The 16152-nt window shown below is 41.3% G+C and overlaps 1 protein-coding gene across 6 annotated transcripts in view; it reads left to right on the plus strand.

Annotated features, from left to right (window-relative positions):
- OSBPL3 (oxysterol binding protein like 3) overlaps positions 1-16152 on the plus strand; it is a 208169-nt gene that overhangs the window by 126445 nt on the left and 65572 nt on the right. For all 6 annotated transcript variants that reach the window (XM_007171498.2, XM_057550335.1, XM_007171499.2 and 3 more), the window contains 4 exons: positions 10716-10832; positions 11284-11337; positions 12882-12995; positions 15888-16055. In XM_007171498.2, coding sequence (XP_007171560.2) covers positions 10716-10832; positions 11284-11337; positions 12882-12995; positions 15888-16055 — 453 coding nt within the window. The remainder of the gene's footprint in view (positions 1-10715; positions 10833-11283; positions 11338-12881; positions 12996-15887; positions 16056-16152) is intronic.

Consider the following 16152-nt stretch of genomic DNA (forward strand, 5'->3'; position numbering starts at 1 on the left):
AAGGTAGTAAAGATAAAACACTGAACAGTGCTGGAAGGTATAAAACCAAGTGGAAGTCTCCCCACCGTCGTGCCTCTGGTCTAGTCCCACTCACATAAGAGTCTGTATTAGAGATTTTCCCTGTTATCCCATGGTGTGTGTCCATATGGTGAGTTAGCCCAGGATCTCCTACACAAGGCCGTCTGCCACTATGGAAACATGGTAATTCTTAGGAAGGGGTAGTGGAAAGGGTACTGAGTTGGGGTCAAAGGACTGGGTTCTGGTCCTCAGAAGTCCTTCACTCCTTGTTGTGGCCCTACTAAGATCGTTTCTCTTAGATTCCTCATCTCTAAAATGAAAGAGCTGGGTAACTTCCACATTCTCTCTCAAACTCTGGTGTTTAAAAGAAATATTTCATGACTCTATGGGATAAAACAAATCATTACTGTATTCCCTGGAAAAAAAACTCAGAAGAGACTCTTGAGTCCCTTGGGTGGAGAGAGCTGTCCTGTCATCATTGGCTAACACACATGCATGCTAAGTGCCAGAACGTGCTGTCAGAGACAGACTCTGCTTGGGGAGAAAGTAGTCCTGGGGAAGGGGAGTAAGTGGCCTTGGATGGACTCTAATACACTTGTAGGTCGTCTTGTCCAGAGTTGATGTTGACCAGAGAAGTTCTGTGTGTGGTCTCCAGTCCACAGATGGGGTCCACCACTCAGTAGTTTGTGATCCTGGGCAAACTACTTTGGAGCTTCATTTTCCTCGTCTGTAAAATGAGAATAATAATACCTTCATTACAGAATCATTGTGAGGCACATAGAAGTTATCCACCAAATAGTAGTTGTTACTTGTATCACTATAATCACTACCACAATAGCAACTATAAAAACATGGCCACCACGCTGATGGGCTGCATGGCCAGAGCAGAATGACATCTATGGGGTTGGGTGTCTCCATCTTTAACAGTAGCTACAGCTCTTCAGAGGCTCTTATTTACAGAGCAGAGCATTACAGAGAGAAAAGTGCATAGAAGATGCAGTCCATAGTCTTGAAGGTCTTGTATACAATTGGGGGATATTTAACAAATATTAATAACCCACAGATTTATTTGAGGATCTTAAAAAGTACCAATGTAATTATAGCCATAAATGCTAAGTGAGTGATAAACAGGATAGAAATCATCATTATATGTGCATTAAAGTTTTTTGTTAATACTCTTTTAATTATGAATCCACCTGTGGTCAACCCAATTGGAAAGCAGTTTTCTCTTATTTGGTACCCAAGATAGGAATGGCCTCAGGTGGAGTCACCGACAGACCTGATAACTCACATGCTTTTTCTCCCCGTTGTCAGTGTCTACTGCTGCCAATGACTCTCCTTTTCTTATCCTCGCCTCCGGTGTTTTCTCAAGGGTTTACCCCAAAGACCAATTGCATATTCTCTATTATCTAAGTTGTTAAGTCTCCAGGGTTTTGGTCTGGGACTACCCAAGTGATTAAGACTTAAGACATTTGGGGGCCTCAGTCATCTGAGTGTTCACCTTTCCACCCCGGTGTGGGTTGGTGAACTGCGGCTGTGTGTGTGAAGGGAGAGGCAAGACAGTGGCTGTTGGCAGGTCACGTGCTGCTCCCCACGGAGCTTTCAGAGTCTGAGCAGGCTCTTCACGGCTCAGTCTTCCTTTTTTTTCCTTCATCTTCTCACTTAGATCCTAAGGTCAGGGATTGAACCTGAAGTTACTAGACTGAAGTTAATACTACTCATTTTTAATTTGTTTTTTGGAAGACTTTATCAGCCAATATTTTCTTTTCTTTTATTTCATTTTATTTATTTTTATTATGGTAACACTTAACATGAGATCTACTATCTTAACAAATTTTAAGTGCACAGTACAATAGTATTGTTAACTGTTGGCACAATGTCGTAAGCAAATCTCTAGAACTTACCTCGCATAACTGAGACTTTATACCCAGTTAATAGACATGAGGTTATGATATAAGATTTAGAAGGGGTCTCAAGTTCATTTATCCTGACCTCCTTCCTAGTCTAGGAATCCCTCTGCAGCACCTATGCCAGCCTCTGACAGAGCTCCCCAGTGACTAGGGAACGTACTCTTTCACAGCCCTTGTCGTTTCTGTTATTTTTCATAGCACTAAGTATTATCAGACCATGATCCTTTATGCAGAGTTGGAATCCAGGGCCTTATAATTCTCACCCATTGGCCCTGGTTTTACCCTCAGAGCCTACTGAGTCAAATCCCAGTTCTTCAAGGCAGGCTGGTCTCCTAGAGTGTGGCTGCTTGTAGTGGTTCTGTGGTCCAGCAAAAGCAGCGGCCTCACCTGTACAGGTGCAGGAGCTCAGGCCTCGCCCCAGCCCTACGAACCTGAACTCTGTGTTTTGACAAGATCTTCAGTGATTGGTACGTTACAGTTGAGAAGCACTGCGTTAGATTGCATATCCACCCCACCCCAACTCTATTCTTTTAATTTTTCTTTCTATCAGGTTTGTTGGTGTTCAAAAACTCTTAGTGGAGGAAGAAACAATTGACAAGAAGCAACAACTCCAAGTGTCAGTGATTGAAATATAAGTCCAGAATTGGTCTGACATCAGTTAAAGCTATCGTTATATTAACTGGAAATCTGTTGGCAAGCATTTCCATGTGTTCATGATACAGTCATAAAAGATGATATTGATGATCCTGAGGCTTTAGAAGATTACCCATGCCTTTAAAGTCATGTTAAATTGTGTTCCATGTGATTTAATGCTGGGGATTGCCTTGTGATTTTTAAAAACCTGATAAACAGACTAAATAAATAATCAGAACAACCCACTTTCCAGTCATGGCAGACAGAAGCAACCACAAAGCTTCCTTTCTCAACACTTTTCAGCTGCAGGAAGAATTTAAAGTTTTAAATCGTTTTCTATTTCTGACATCACTGCAAGGCAGTGACTGAGAACCCAGCATTTGAAAGGTGCAGAGGAGATGTATGCTGTGGAAACAGCTGTGCTGGAGGGAAGTGCCTTCAATTTGTGCACTCAGCAATATGGAAATGAACTTTGCCAGCTCATGAGCATGAATAAATCCTTAGTTGCCTTTCCCACCACAAAGCAGCTTTCTATATTTGGCACTTTTAGATGTTCAGTGAAACAGACTGAATTTAATGCCAGATGACAGTGCCAGACTGTCTTCCGTTAAACTCAAGCAAAGACCTTAAGAAGCCGCTTCCCCCTACCCTGTCATATTTCTCTCTCCACCTGATATTCATGGGGAGCTTTAAGCCTGACGCCCCCAGGGCAGATATCAGCCCAGCTGTGTTGGGCTAAGTCAGCAGGGCCTGATCTCCCCTGGGCCCAGGTCCACCTGCACTGTGTTTCTCAGGGCGCTCAGCTCAGGGTGCATGTCCTCCTCCTGGGTCACTGGTATGTGAAGCCCAGTAGAAACCACTTCCTGCCACCCGGTGCCTTTAGCCAAGAGAAAGCGGCATCTCTGCTTTTTTCTGTCCTGAGTACCAGTTCACTCCAATCCAGCACATATTATTAAAGTCCCTGACCCCAAGGGCTCTGTGAGGCCCTTTTTATAGCCTCATTCGTTCAGCAAATATTTATTTAGGGCCCCTATGTCACAGGTAGTGAGGTGATAAGAAATAAGCCCCAGTCTCTGTCCTCACGGTACCCACCTTCTAGCTAGGGAGACAGAGAGTGCAAGTGATGTCTGCAAGTGCTGAGGAGGGAGAGAATTTCTGCCCCGAGGAGGAGGTGGTGTGGGGCTAAGTGAGAATTCACCAGGCTGAGAAGTAGGTGGGGCAGATGTTCCAGATGTAAGACAGCGAATGAGCAAAGACTTGGCAGCATTAAAATGCACAGGCTGATTTCCCACCCCAGTTCAGGGGAATGCAGGATGGGAGACGTGGCAGCTCTGCTCAGGATCCCAGCCTTGCTTCTCTCTGTCTATAGGGCAGGGCTTCTTGACTCCTTCACATGGCTTCGGATCTTGGACTTACCCACCACCGTCCCCCTGCCCCATGGCATTACTCTTTGTTCATCATCAGAATGTACATATTTAAATTACAGTAGAATATACAATGTGCTATAATATGTAGCAGAATGATTGAAAATATCGATTTTGTAGTCAGGTGACTTTATAGCATGGGGAAAGTTACCTATTCTCTCTTCCTTGGTTTCCACATTCCAAAAATACTGGTTTCCAGGAAGACTGAGAGGGGATGAAAGTTAAGGGAGGAGTATTTTTAGGGAAGTGAAACTATTTTGTATGTTATTGAAATGGTGGATATATGACATTATGCATTTGGCAAAACTCATAGAACTGTATACCACAAAGAGTGACTCCCTAGTGTAAACTATGGACTTTAGTTAATAATGTATCATATTGGTTCATCTATTTTTTTAAAAATGTGCCACATCAGTGCAAGATGTTAATAACAGAGAAAACTGTGTGTGGCGAGAGAGGAAGTGTATGGAACTTTTTGTAATTTCAGTTTTCCTATAAACCTAAAACTGCTCTAAAAATAGTCGATTAGTTTTAAAAATGTAAAAAAAAAAATGAAGGTGCAATAAAGACATTTAAAAAAGGATACTAATAAATCCAACCTTGCAAGATTGTGAAAAGATTAAGCGCAACAATGTACACATGGTGTTTAGAACACTTCCTGATAGATAATAAGTAATAACATTATTAATAATGTTAGCTATTGTAATTGCTTCATTAGTTTGGTCAACATATTTATTCATATCTACCATGGACCATTTTTTTCCCTCCAGTTTTATTGAGATATAATTGACATACAGCACTGTGTAAGTTTAAGGTGTACAGCATAATGATTTGACTTATATACATCATGAAATGATCATCACAATAAGTTTAGTGAACATGTCATCTCAGATAGATTCAAAATTAGAGAAATAGAAAAAAATTTTTTCTTCCATGTGATGAGAACTCTTAGGATTTATTCTTTTTTTTTTAAATTTATTTATTTTGATTATTATTTATTTTTGGCTGTGTTGTGTCTTCGTTGCTACTCGCGGGTTTTCTCTAGTTGCGGCGAGCAGGGGCTCCTCTTCATTGCCGTGCGCAGGCCTCTCACTGCGGTGGCTTCTCTTGTTGCGGAGCACGGGCTCTAGGTGCGCGGGCTTCAGTAGCTGTGGCTCGAAGGCTCTAGAGCGCAGGCTCAGTAGTTATGGTGCACGGGCTTAGTTGCTCCGCGGCATGTGGGATCTTCCCGGACCAGGGCTCGAACCCATGTCCCCTGCATTGGCAGGCAGATTCTCAACCACTGCGCCACCAGGGGAGCCCAGGATTTATTCTTAACCACTTTCATATACTATGCACTATTAAGTAGTGAACAAGACAGAAAAGGTTCCTGCTTTCATGGGGCTAGAAAGTATTCAATCATTTTATCTTTTTGTTTATATTTTTGTATTTATATATTGTTTCAATCTACCCCACTGGATAGTGTTTCCTGAGGCACTATTCTTTTGTGTTTTGAATGGCAGGCTGTCTAGAAGTGTGGATACATTTTAATATCTCCTTGTTGACCAACCACTCAGTGCCATTTACTTGGTTTGAGACCTTAATCTATGTTCTTTGTTTGAGACCCCAACAATGAATAAACCCAGGAGAATTCTTTTCTTTCCTACTATATACTCAGTTCGTTGCTGGGGTTCTAAACAACTTAAAAAGATGGCCCCTCTACAACTGTTTGGGGACAGAAGATCAAAGCACTGGGGATAAAAATGGAAAAAAAAATAATAAAATACTAAATTACCTGGTAATGGACAGCAATACTGCTATCATTTACAGGAATACATGATTGATGTCGTTTGGGTAACTTAGGAATTTCATGGAAAGAGAAAACTGAACTAAAATCTTGAAGCGTTTGTACGGGTGGAAAAGAACAAGAGAAGATTCTGGGAGCTTGGAAATATACAAGTAAACCACAGCAGTGGAAGTGACAAATATTATGTTGTATTCATTTTTACACTGCATGGAGAGTAGGACCTAGTGAGGTCCCATAAATGATTGTAGAAGTGGGGAGTCTTGGGAAATCAGGTTTGATGAGATCGGTGGGTGGTGGCGGGGAAACAGAGGAGAAGGGACAGGGAAGATACACATTTTGAAGATGAAACCAACAGGACTGACTTATAATAATCAAGCCCTTACAGTTTCAAAGTGATTTCACTATATTGTGTCCTGGTCTGGCATTCCTTCTCACAGAATTGGTGTCAGGATCAGCAGTGGCTCTTAACCCCATCATACCAATGTCCCCTTTTTGTGACCAGTATTTCAGTGAAGCCTTTACTCTCCTCAAATGAAATTCATTATTAATTTAATATAATTGCCCACATAATTTTGAAAATATCAACATAACACTGTACTGTGAATAAAGGAAACTTCAGAGAAGTGGTTAAAGTATACATTATAATATGTAAAAGCCCAGACATGACTATACCAGAAGACATAATGAAGTGGTCAGATACACCTATATGTGGGGTGACGGCTACTAATGCAGACCCATAGAGATGTGTTAATAACTCACATACCGCAAGTGGCACGGGCTTCAGTGACATGATTCTGCAAAATGGTGGGTGACTCTTGCTAAAGACCCAAACAGGAGGAAGTACAATCTTATCTCAATTATTCAGTAGTTGCATTCCCAAGAATTCAGAGTGTGTTAAAAACCATGCAAAAATACTTCGGTAAGTAAATGAAACAGAGTTAAGTTCTGTGCTTGAATAATTATAAACGGGTTTCACCTATGAAAATGTCTCTTGGCACTTTGGAAAATCTTGCGGATATGGGGCAACTTCTTTATTTTTTTATTTTTATTTTTTAATTAATTAATTTATTTATTTATTTTTGGCTGTGTTGGGTCTTCATTTCTGTGCGAGGGCTTTCTCTAGTTGCGGCAAGCGGGGGCCACTCCTCATCGCGGTGCGCGGGCCTCTCGCTATCGCGGCCTCTCTTGTTGCGGAGCACAGGCTCCAGACGCGCAGGCTCAGCAATTGTGGCTCACGGGCCTAGTCGCTCCGCGGCATGTGGGATCTTCCCAGACCAGGGCTCGAACCCGTGTCCCCTGCATTGGCAGGCAGGTTCTCAACCACTGCACCACCAGGGAAGCCTGGGGCAACTTCTTTATTGTGCAAGACTGAGACATTTCAGGACATCTAACATTCCTGGTCCCCAGCCATTAGATGCCAGAGACCAACCCCCAACCCCATCACTGTGACAACTAAAAGTGCCCCCAAGGTTTCACAGCCTGAGAGAAGAGTACCCACTGAGAACCACTGGCTGGATGCTGGCTCTTAGCTTTCAGCCTCATGACTCAAGGACGGTGACAGATAAGGAAGTTGGGAGGGAGAGGATTTGGATGTTGAGCCAGACAAGGAGTTGGCCGCAGTGCTTTCTTCCTCAGTCAAGGAGAGCCTTCACTTTCTTAAATTCTTCAAATCTGGCTCTTCCAACCTCGTAAGAGTTTCAAGTTCTGAGCCCAGATAGAAGATAAATTGAGGGAAAAAAGATGATATTTTGTAGTAATAAGTGCAAACCCTGTTTGACTTATTTACCTTAAGAGCCAAGAAACCCAGTCTAATCCCCTGCCCTCCACATTGGCTCATCGGTAGGCATATACTGTGTCTCAGGAGTTCAGGAGAAATCTAGTTCTAACATGAATCCTTGAAACATTTTTGAAATTTAAGCCTTGTTATCCTTTAAACTATAGGTGTGATCTCATTCCATTTGTTTTTCAGTTTTGTAAAGTACGCAATAACGTCTAATCCCTCTTGGCACTTGCATTTTGCACAATTGAATGTCTTCAGCAGATGTGCACTATGGTCTAGTATTAGCACTCTGCCTCTTGCCTTTTGCTTGGGAGTCTTAAACAAATCAAAAGGGCTTGATTTTCTTAGAGTACTTTTTAGAAGATTTTGAGCCTTAGATTTTCATTTAACAGTGATAACACGCATACACCTTCTTTCACAAGTGTGAATGTGCTGTATTTGATTTGTAAATAGTCATTTAGCCCAAAGATATTGGGCATACTTCAAATGCAAGCCAGTGAATGATATTCCAAGAACATAAATCTGTTTGCAGCCTTATCCAGGACCAAGTTTATCCATGTGTTAATCAGATGCATACTATTCACAGGATAACAGGTTAGGCACATTGAGGAAATCAGAAGTGAACAGACACTTTAGAGCCTCAAGGAGTCTATTATCCAGTCCAGGGATGATAAAACCTCACATATACAATCATAAGCAGAAGGTGAGGTGAAATACTGATGGAGTCTCTAGGGATGAAATAGTACTTTCCTGTGAAGAAGGCTTCCTGGAGGAGGTGAAATTTTTAACTTGATGATTTTAACGATTTGTTAAAGTCTTGACAAGCAAGACACTTTTTGAGGACTGGTTTTTTTGAGCTGAAATAAATGTGAGCAGAATTTTTGTGTGTGTGCGGCTTCCCATCCCTTAATATTATGCATTCTCCATTTATTGTCTGGATGTAATTAAGTGACTGAATAATTGGTAATAACTGCTACAAAGAATCTCATTTGACATTTTTACCTTTTTGAAAAAGTCCTCTTATTTAAGAGATGAATCTAAGCTTTGGTTTTTCCATTGAAGAATTCAACTTTTACAACTCCAGATTTCAACCAGTGCTATGTTTGAAAACTCCGGGATGTACCTTAAGCCTTGTTGAGAGTAAGGTGCAATCAGACATAAGGCAGATCTGTCAGGATGGTTATACAAAGCGTTCAGCCACTAAGGTAGGAAAATGGTCTTGCTACCAGGTGTTTTCCATGTATTGAAGTTGAGGACAATGCAGACACCGCGTCAGAGCTCCCAGGACTCGCTGTGGTTCTATGCCCTCCCCGTTAGGCCGTCTGTTTCCTGGGACTTGGGTCTAACTGCTTCTGCTCCCAGGTTATTAAGGTCCATCTCCCAGCCCCTCTGGCCTCTGCCTGTACCACTTACTGCAGGCTGGAGATTTGACTAAGAGCAAGTTATTCAACATGAAATTTGGCCCAGATGACATGTTTGTCTCTTGAGATATCCGCACCCCAGTTTTCATTGTAGCATTATCTACAATAGCCACAACATGGAAACAATCTAAGTGCCCATTGGATGGGTGAATGGATAAAGAAAATGTAAGATGTATATGTATCCCCTGGAAATGTCAGATTCCATATATTCCATATATATACATATACACAATGGAATATTATTCAGCCATAAAAAAGAAATCCTGCGTTTTGTGACAACATGGATGGATCTTGAGGATATTATGCTAAGTGAAACAAATCAGACAGGGAAAGATAAATACTGTATGTTATCACTTATATTCAGAATCTAAAGAAGCCAAACTCATAGAAGGAGAGAGTAGAATAGTGGCTACCAGGGGCAGGAGGTGGGGGAAATGGAGAGATGTTGGTCGAATGGTACAAATTCCCAGCTGTAAGATGAATAAGCTCTGGGGATCTAACGTATAGCATGGTGACTATAATTAACAATGTTATATACTTGAAAGCTGGTAAGAGAGTAGATCTTAAATGTTATCATCACACACAAAAAAATAGTATATTCTGTGAGGGAATAGAGGTGTATCAAATCATCACATTGTACATCTTAAACTTACGTATGTTATTTGCCAGTAATATCTCGGTAAACCTGAGGAGGGGAAAGACATGTTTGTCAAAACTTAGTTATCCTGTGTTGGAAATGTTTTCTCTCTGATCTGGATGGTAGGTATAGGTATATAAATTCTTCAAGTTACAGTCTTAAGATTTGCGCATTTCATGTATGTTATATCCCGACAAAAAATGTAAAAATAATAATAATAAAAACCACTGAAGTGTTGCCAGTTTTGGTCTATCCGGGGGTAATTTTGCAATGGTATGTGCATTTTCAAGCATTTAAAAAGTAAATTTTTAGTGTTTTTCTTTAGTATTCCTTTTAAAATTCTTTTCTAGTCAATTACTTGAAATAACCCAAATAGCTAACAGTGGAAGATTTATAGTAATAACTACTTGTACCTCAAAATTGCAAACAGCTTAGTAGAGCAATAATTGCACCCTCCCCCCACCAAAGTTTGTGAAACAAAAGAAAAGAGGAGAAAACAAAACTTCTGGGGTAAGAGGATGAAAATACTTGTTGCAGAACCACCTTTTTGATGCTTCAAGATTTCCAACATTTAAATACCTAGAATTTGGAGGTAGTGTGACTAAATCATCATTTCGACCAACGTGTTGTGTTTACCAATTTGCATGCAATCTCACACTTTTCAGCCAATTTTCCCAGCCACCCCTACCCCTCCTGCCCAGCCTCCATCCTGATGTCTGTAGCTTTGGGTTCAAATTCAGACTGAAGTCCAGTGGTGAGTGAAAATGACTGATGATGTCAAAGGGAACAAAAATAGAACTTACAGGAAAGTCTTTACCTTTAGCTGTGGTTGTCAAGGTTCAAGCACCAAAAAAGACAAGAGACATTCCCTTCTGAGAGAGAGCTTTTCAAAAACAACAACAACAAAAAATTTGATGCCACTAAATTATAGCATTAAATCTGTAAAGTCAAAGAACTGTACATAAATTAAATTTGAATTTCTTCTCCCCCACACACCCAGCCAATCTCATCATCTTGAATGGATTTACTGATGGGATCGAGTGCTTCTTAACATTACTATTTTTTTTAAAGATAGCCATTGAGCCTGAACTCTTTTGTTGGAACAGGACAGCTGGGAAGTGGTGGAAGGACTGAGGGGAGAGATGAATTACACCCAGGAGCCACCAATTCAGAAAGGATTTTTGCTGAAAAAAAGGAAATGGCCCTTGAAAGGCTGGCACAAGGTAAGAACTGGCCTGGGACGCACCTTCGTTTGCACCTACGCTCCCCACTCAGAACCCGGTTCTTAGGCACTTATATTTAATTTGAAGTTGAGCATGGAGACCAAGAGAAGGATGTTTAAATGGAATGTCTTTTTTTTTTAATTTCTTTTTGGCTGCGTTGGGGCTTTGTTGCTTCGCGCGGGCTTTCTCTAGTTGCGGCAAGCGAGGGCTACTCTTTGTTGCGGTGCGCGGGCTTCTCATTGTAGTGGCTTCTCTTGTTGCAGAGCACGGGCTCTAGGCTCGCAGGCTTCAGTAGTTGTGGCGCACGGGCTTAGTTGCTCCGCAGCATGTGGGATCTTCCCAGACCAGGGATCAAAACCGTGTCCCCTGCATTGGCAGGTGGATTCTTAACCACTGCACCACCAGGGAAGTCCCGGAAATGTCTTAATGAATTCTTCTTTATTCCCCACAGAGATTCTTCTATCTGGACAAAGGAATCTTGAAATATGCCAAGAACCAAAGTGATGTAAGTCGTCTTGTTAATCCAGTATGCTGTTGAAGAATTCTAAAGGGCTAGTGGTTGTCAGCTCATGGATGAGATTGTGCATATTTGGGAATTGCATTTCCCTAAACTGGAAATCAGGGAGGGGTGGCGGTTCCCTCTCAGGGAACAGAGGTGCCTGCTGCCCACTGTCGCTGCTCTGGGTTCTGGGTGGGCTCAGTTCACCCACCAAGTAGAGGTGCAGGAGCCCCTATCAACACCCTACCGGGTATCCAGGCATGGGTTCTGGTCTTAGGGTTGTGCTGTGGTGTTCTCTGGGTGGGGGAGACCTCTTCACAGTGAGATAACAGGAACGAAACAGAGAGCGTGTCCCTCCCACTATTATGGGGACTGAGGGGTTTACTGGAGAAGGCCCTTGGTGGAGGTGACGGGAGGTTCCCCTGTGTGTGGACACCAGGCAGACAGCCCTTGAGGACTCGGAATGACTGCTGGTCCTGCCCTCGTAGGGGTTCCTCTCTCACCCAGCACTTCTCTCCTCCCGTCTTCCTCTCTTCGCCTCTCTCACGGTGCTCACCTTGTTGGGGCGAATGCAGAAACGTGCCGTAGTGCCTGACCCACAGTGGCCGTGGCCTGTATTAGCTTCCTTACCCCTCTTTTTATTTTTATTTTTAATTTTTTTTTTTGGTTTCTTCAGCTTTTAAAGAAATTTTTAAATTAATTTTTATTGGATTATAGTTGATTTATAATGTGTTAGTTTCTGCTGTACAGCAAAGTGAATCAGTTATACATATATCCACTCTTTTTTAGATTCCATTCCCATACAGGTCATTACAGAGTATTGAGTAGAGTTCCCTGTGCTATACAGTAGGTTCTTATTAGTCATCTATTTTATATAGTAGTGTGTATATGTCAATCCCAGTCTCCCAGTTTATCCCCCCCTTCCCCTTTGGTAACCATATTACTCAGCCATCAAAAAGAATGAAATAATGCGATTTGCAGCTACATGGATGGACCTAGAGATTGTCATATTGAGTGAAGTAAGTCAGACAAAGACAACTATCATATGATATCGCTTATATGTGAAATCTAAAAAATGGTACAAATGAACCTATTTACCAAACAAATGGAGTCACAGATGTAGAAAACAAACTTACTCCTCTTAAGTCACTTCCAAATGAATTTAGACACCGGAAACTATTTCTGCAGGAGGCGGTGAAGTTAACAGGTGAATTCACTGTCATAGGAGTCATGGGGCTAACTTTCTAGTTTCTTCACCTTCCTGCTTCCTCACTTAGCAATGTGCAAACTGCTTGTTACTTAATTAACCCTCTGCAATTCAGTCTCCTGTCTGTAAAAGGGGAGATGTTTCCTCCCTCACAGGTTAAATAGGATGATGTGTGTATAGCACTGAGCTCCGTGCTAGTTCACCCTAAGTACTGGAGAAGCGTAGTTATTGTGTTTACTGTTAGTGGGTGTGGAAGGGGGTGGGTAGAGGGAAAGAGTGTTAAGGATGTTCCGATGGTTTTTAACAGCGTAGTTCTCAAGGAGCCCCCTTTGTGCCTCTGCAGATAGAGAGAGAGAAGCTGCATGGCTGCATTGATGTCGGGCTCTCGGTGATGTCTGTGAAGAAGTCGTCAAAGTGCATAGATCTGGACACCGAGGAGCACATTTACCACCTGAAGGTGACACTGCTTCCCAGATGCTGTCTCCTGTTGCACAGAGTTCCTTTATGTTGTGAAGGGATTGTCAGTTATAGTACCGTTGGTGATGCCTTTTGAATTTCAAAACATCCAGCCAACATGTAGAAGATCTTCATTATGAAAGTATTTCTAAGGATATATCTATTGATATCTGGATGGGACAGTTCTTCATTGTGTAGGACTGTCTCTTACACTGCAGAACATTTAGCCTCCTTGTCTCTTATCCCCTAAATCCCCCCCCTCCCTTGTGATTGTGACATCAGTAACAAAAAAACAAAAAACTTCATGTTTCCAAATACAAACCCCCTCTACCCCCAGGCAGTACCATCTTTAGTGAAGAACCATTTACCATAGGTTAAAATGTTTCCTGAAATAAAATATGATCTTTAGTCTGAGAGGCCCCATCTTATAACTTTGACTAATTTTATAGGGATTCCATTAAAATTCTCATACCACAATGATGTCCAAAATTTTTCCTCTAAAGGATGGGTCTCCAGATAGTATCTCTGAAAGCTGCTTAACTACCCTCTTCTGCCCCTTCTCCACAATGATGTCAAAAATTTTTCCTCTAAAGGATGGGTCTCCAAATAGTATCTCTGAAAGCTGCTTAACTACCCTCTTCTGCCCCTTCTCCTGCAGGTGGTATAGATAGTTAAAAGCATGAATCAAGAGCTTTGGAGATAAAGATCTGGTTCAGATCTTGACTGCCGCTACTTACTAGCTTTCAGCCTTTGACAAATTATTTAATCTCTGAAAGTCTCAGTTTTCTCACCGCCCTCCCACCCCAACAGTGGGAGTTCCAGTGCTCATCTTGTAGGGCTGCATGTAGAAAACTTGACGTAATGCCTGACCCACAGTAAGCTCAATACGTTTATGTATTACATATAACTATTAGGTGGTACCCGAGTGTTAGAAATTAATTGAGAAAATGTTGAGTCTTTTCTTACTTGGACAAATTACTTGGAATATTGGGAATGGGGGCTGTGCTTTGGGAAAATAAAAGCATGAGATTATGAACTCCCCATCTTAATGTGTCCCTGTCCTCCCCATAGCTCGTCGTGGTACTTGGGCAAATACATGCTTAGCACATACATGGGCTTGATTGCCCCCACGGCAAAGACGTCTCCAGCCCACCCTGTCAATGTGCCGAGGGTGAGAAGCCCTGCTGTACGCAATTACCTACAGCCACAGGCATAGGGGCTTAGGCTTGGGGAATAATACGGATTTGACTGTCCTGGGCAGTCAGTTAACAACATCTGGGAAATGAAGTACATTTCAAGAACATAATTTAAAGGAGACAAATAGATGTGAGTCTGTTGGTGTTGCTTCTACCTGTAAACGACACATCCAGTAGCACCTGGAGGGGTTTTAAGTCTTGTGTGTACTTCTTTTTTTTTTTTTTTAACATCTTTATTGGAGTATAATTGCTTTACAATGGTGTGTTAGTTTCTGCTCTATAACAAAGTGAATCAGTTATACATATACATATGTTCCCGTATCTCTTCCCTCTTGCATCTCCCTCCCTCCCACCCTCCCTATCCCACCCCTCTAGGTGGTCACAAAGCATTGAGCTGATCTCCCTGTGCTATGCAGCTGCTTCCCACTAGCTATCTATTTTACATTTGGTAGTGTATATATGTGCATGCCACTCTCTCACTTTGTCCCAGCTTACCCTTCCCCCTCCCCATATCCTCAAGTCCATTCTCTCGTAGGTCTGTGTCTTTATTCCCGTCTTACCCCTAGGTTCTTCATGACCTTTTTTTTTTTCTTAGATTCCATATATATGTGTTAGCATATGGTATTTGTTTTTCTCTTTCTGACTTACTTCACTCTGTATGACAGACTCAACATAACAAACATAAACGCCAACCGAACACTTGCTAAATGAAGGATGTTGCTGACATTTATTTCCACATCCTTGCTCTCAGTAGCAGCATTAGTAAAGATTTTAACTGGATTGACCTGGATTTTTCTTCTTGGAAGTTAACATCCTTTTGGGGTCTTTTAAATTGCCACTTCATGAGTCTCTGTGTTCTCGTATATAGATACCATTTTTCATTTTGAAAATATTAATATACCATCATACACACACAAATATTGACTATTAAGAAATATCTATGGTGCATAGGTGCTTGTTATATTCTTTTTAGTACTTTTATGCACATTTGAAATACTTTATAATAAAAGTTACTAGATACAAACATTACTCTTCATAGAAATTATACATTGATAGTCACTCCTGTAGAGAATGGCTAAAAGTTTGTGTATGTGTGTTTGAAAAATCCTGGAAATCACTGATAAAACTTTTTCAGATTTTTGTTTTCTAAGAGTGGGAGAAATGTTCTTTTAAGTAACCTTCACATTCATTAACATATATTGCTCAGCAACATATTCTTTGTCCGAGAAGATTAACAAGATTAAGTATTTTAGGAAGAATTTACTGGAATTCATTCCAGTTCAGAGAAGATTGATCTGAAAAGTCTGAATTATAAAAGAGTTTTTTTTTAAAATGGTGCTAATATTTTCAGTAGGGTTAGGAGAAACTGGGACAAGAGAACTTGGAACTGCTTTAAGAGATGGATAAATATAAATTTCAGCTTATTTGTTCTTTAATATTTCCTAATAATAACATAACAATTGGAGTCTTTCATAGAATGCCTAAATGTAGAGTTTATGAAGACCATTTTTACTCTCCATCTCCTTCTCCAGCTTGTTCCATAGACTACAGAAATGTAAATGAAGTCAATAAACTGGTATTTCCACATTTCTACACATGACAGCATGAAGAGGTGCTAGAAGTGACCTTAGTGTGATGACTAATTGTTCCTTAGAGTGATTGACATTCTCGTCTCCTTTCAACCCAACATAATCTAGGTAAAGTCAGAGGAAGTCTTTGATGAGTGGGTATCCAAACTTCGCCACCACAGAATGTATCGTCAGAATGAAATCGCCATGTTTCCACACGAAGTTAATCACTTTTTCCCAGGATCTACTGTCACAGACTCTGGTTCTGGGGTCTTGGACACCATTTCGAGTAAGAAGGTAATGATTTGCCGATAATGAATCTGAAGGCAGGTGGCTTGTGCGGCGGGAGTCTGCTTTCGGGGGCTGTGTCTGAGGAAGGAAGGGTTTGTAGGGA

The sequence above is a fragment of the Balaenoptera acutorostrata genome, chromosome 7 (assembly GCF_949987535.1).
Source record: "Balaenoptera acutorostrata chromosome 7, mBalAcu1.1, whole genome shotgun sequence".
Taxonomy (NCBI): Eukaryota; Metazoa; Chordata; class Mammalia; order Artiodactyla; family Balaenopteridae; genus Balaenoptera; species Balaenoptera acutorostrata.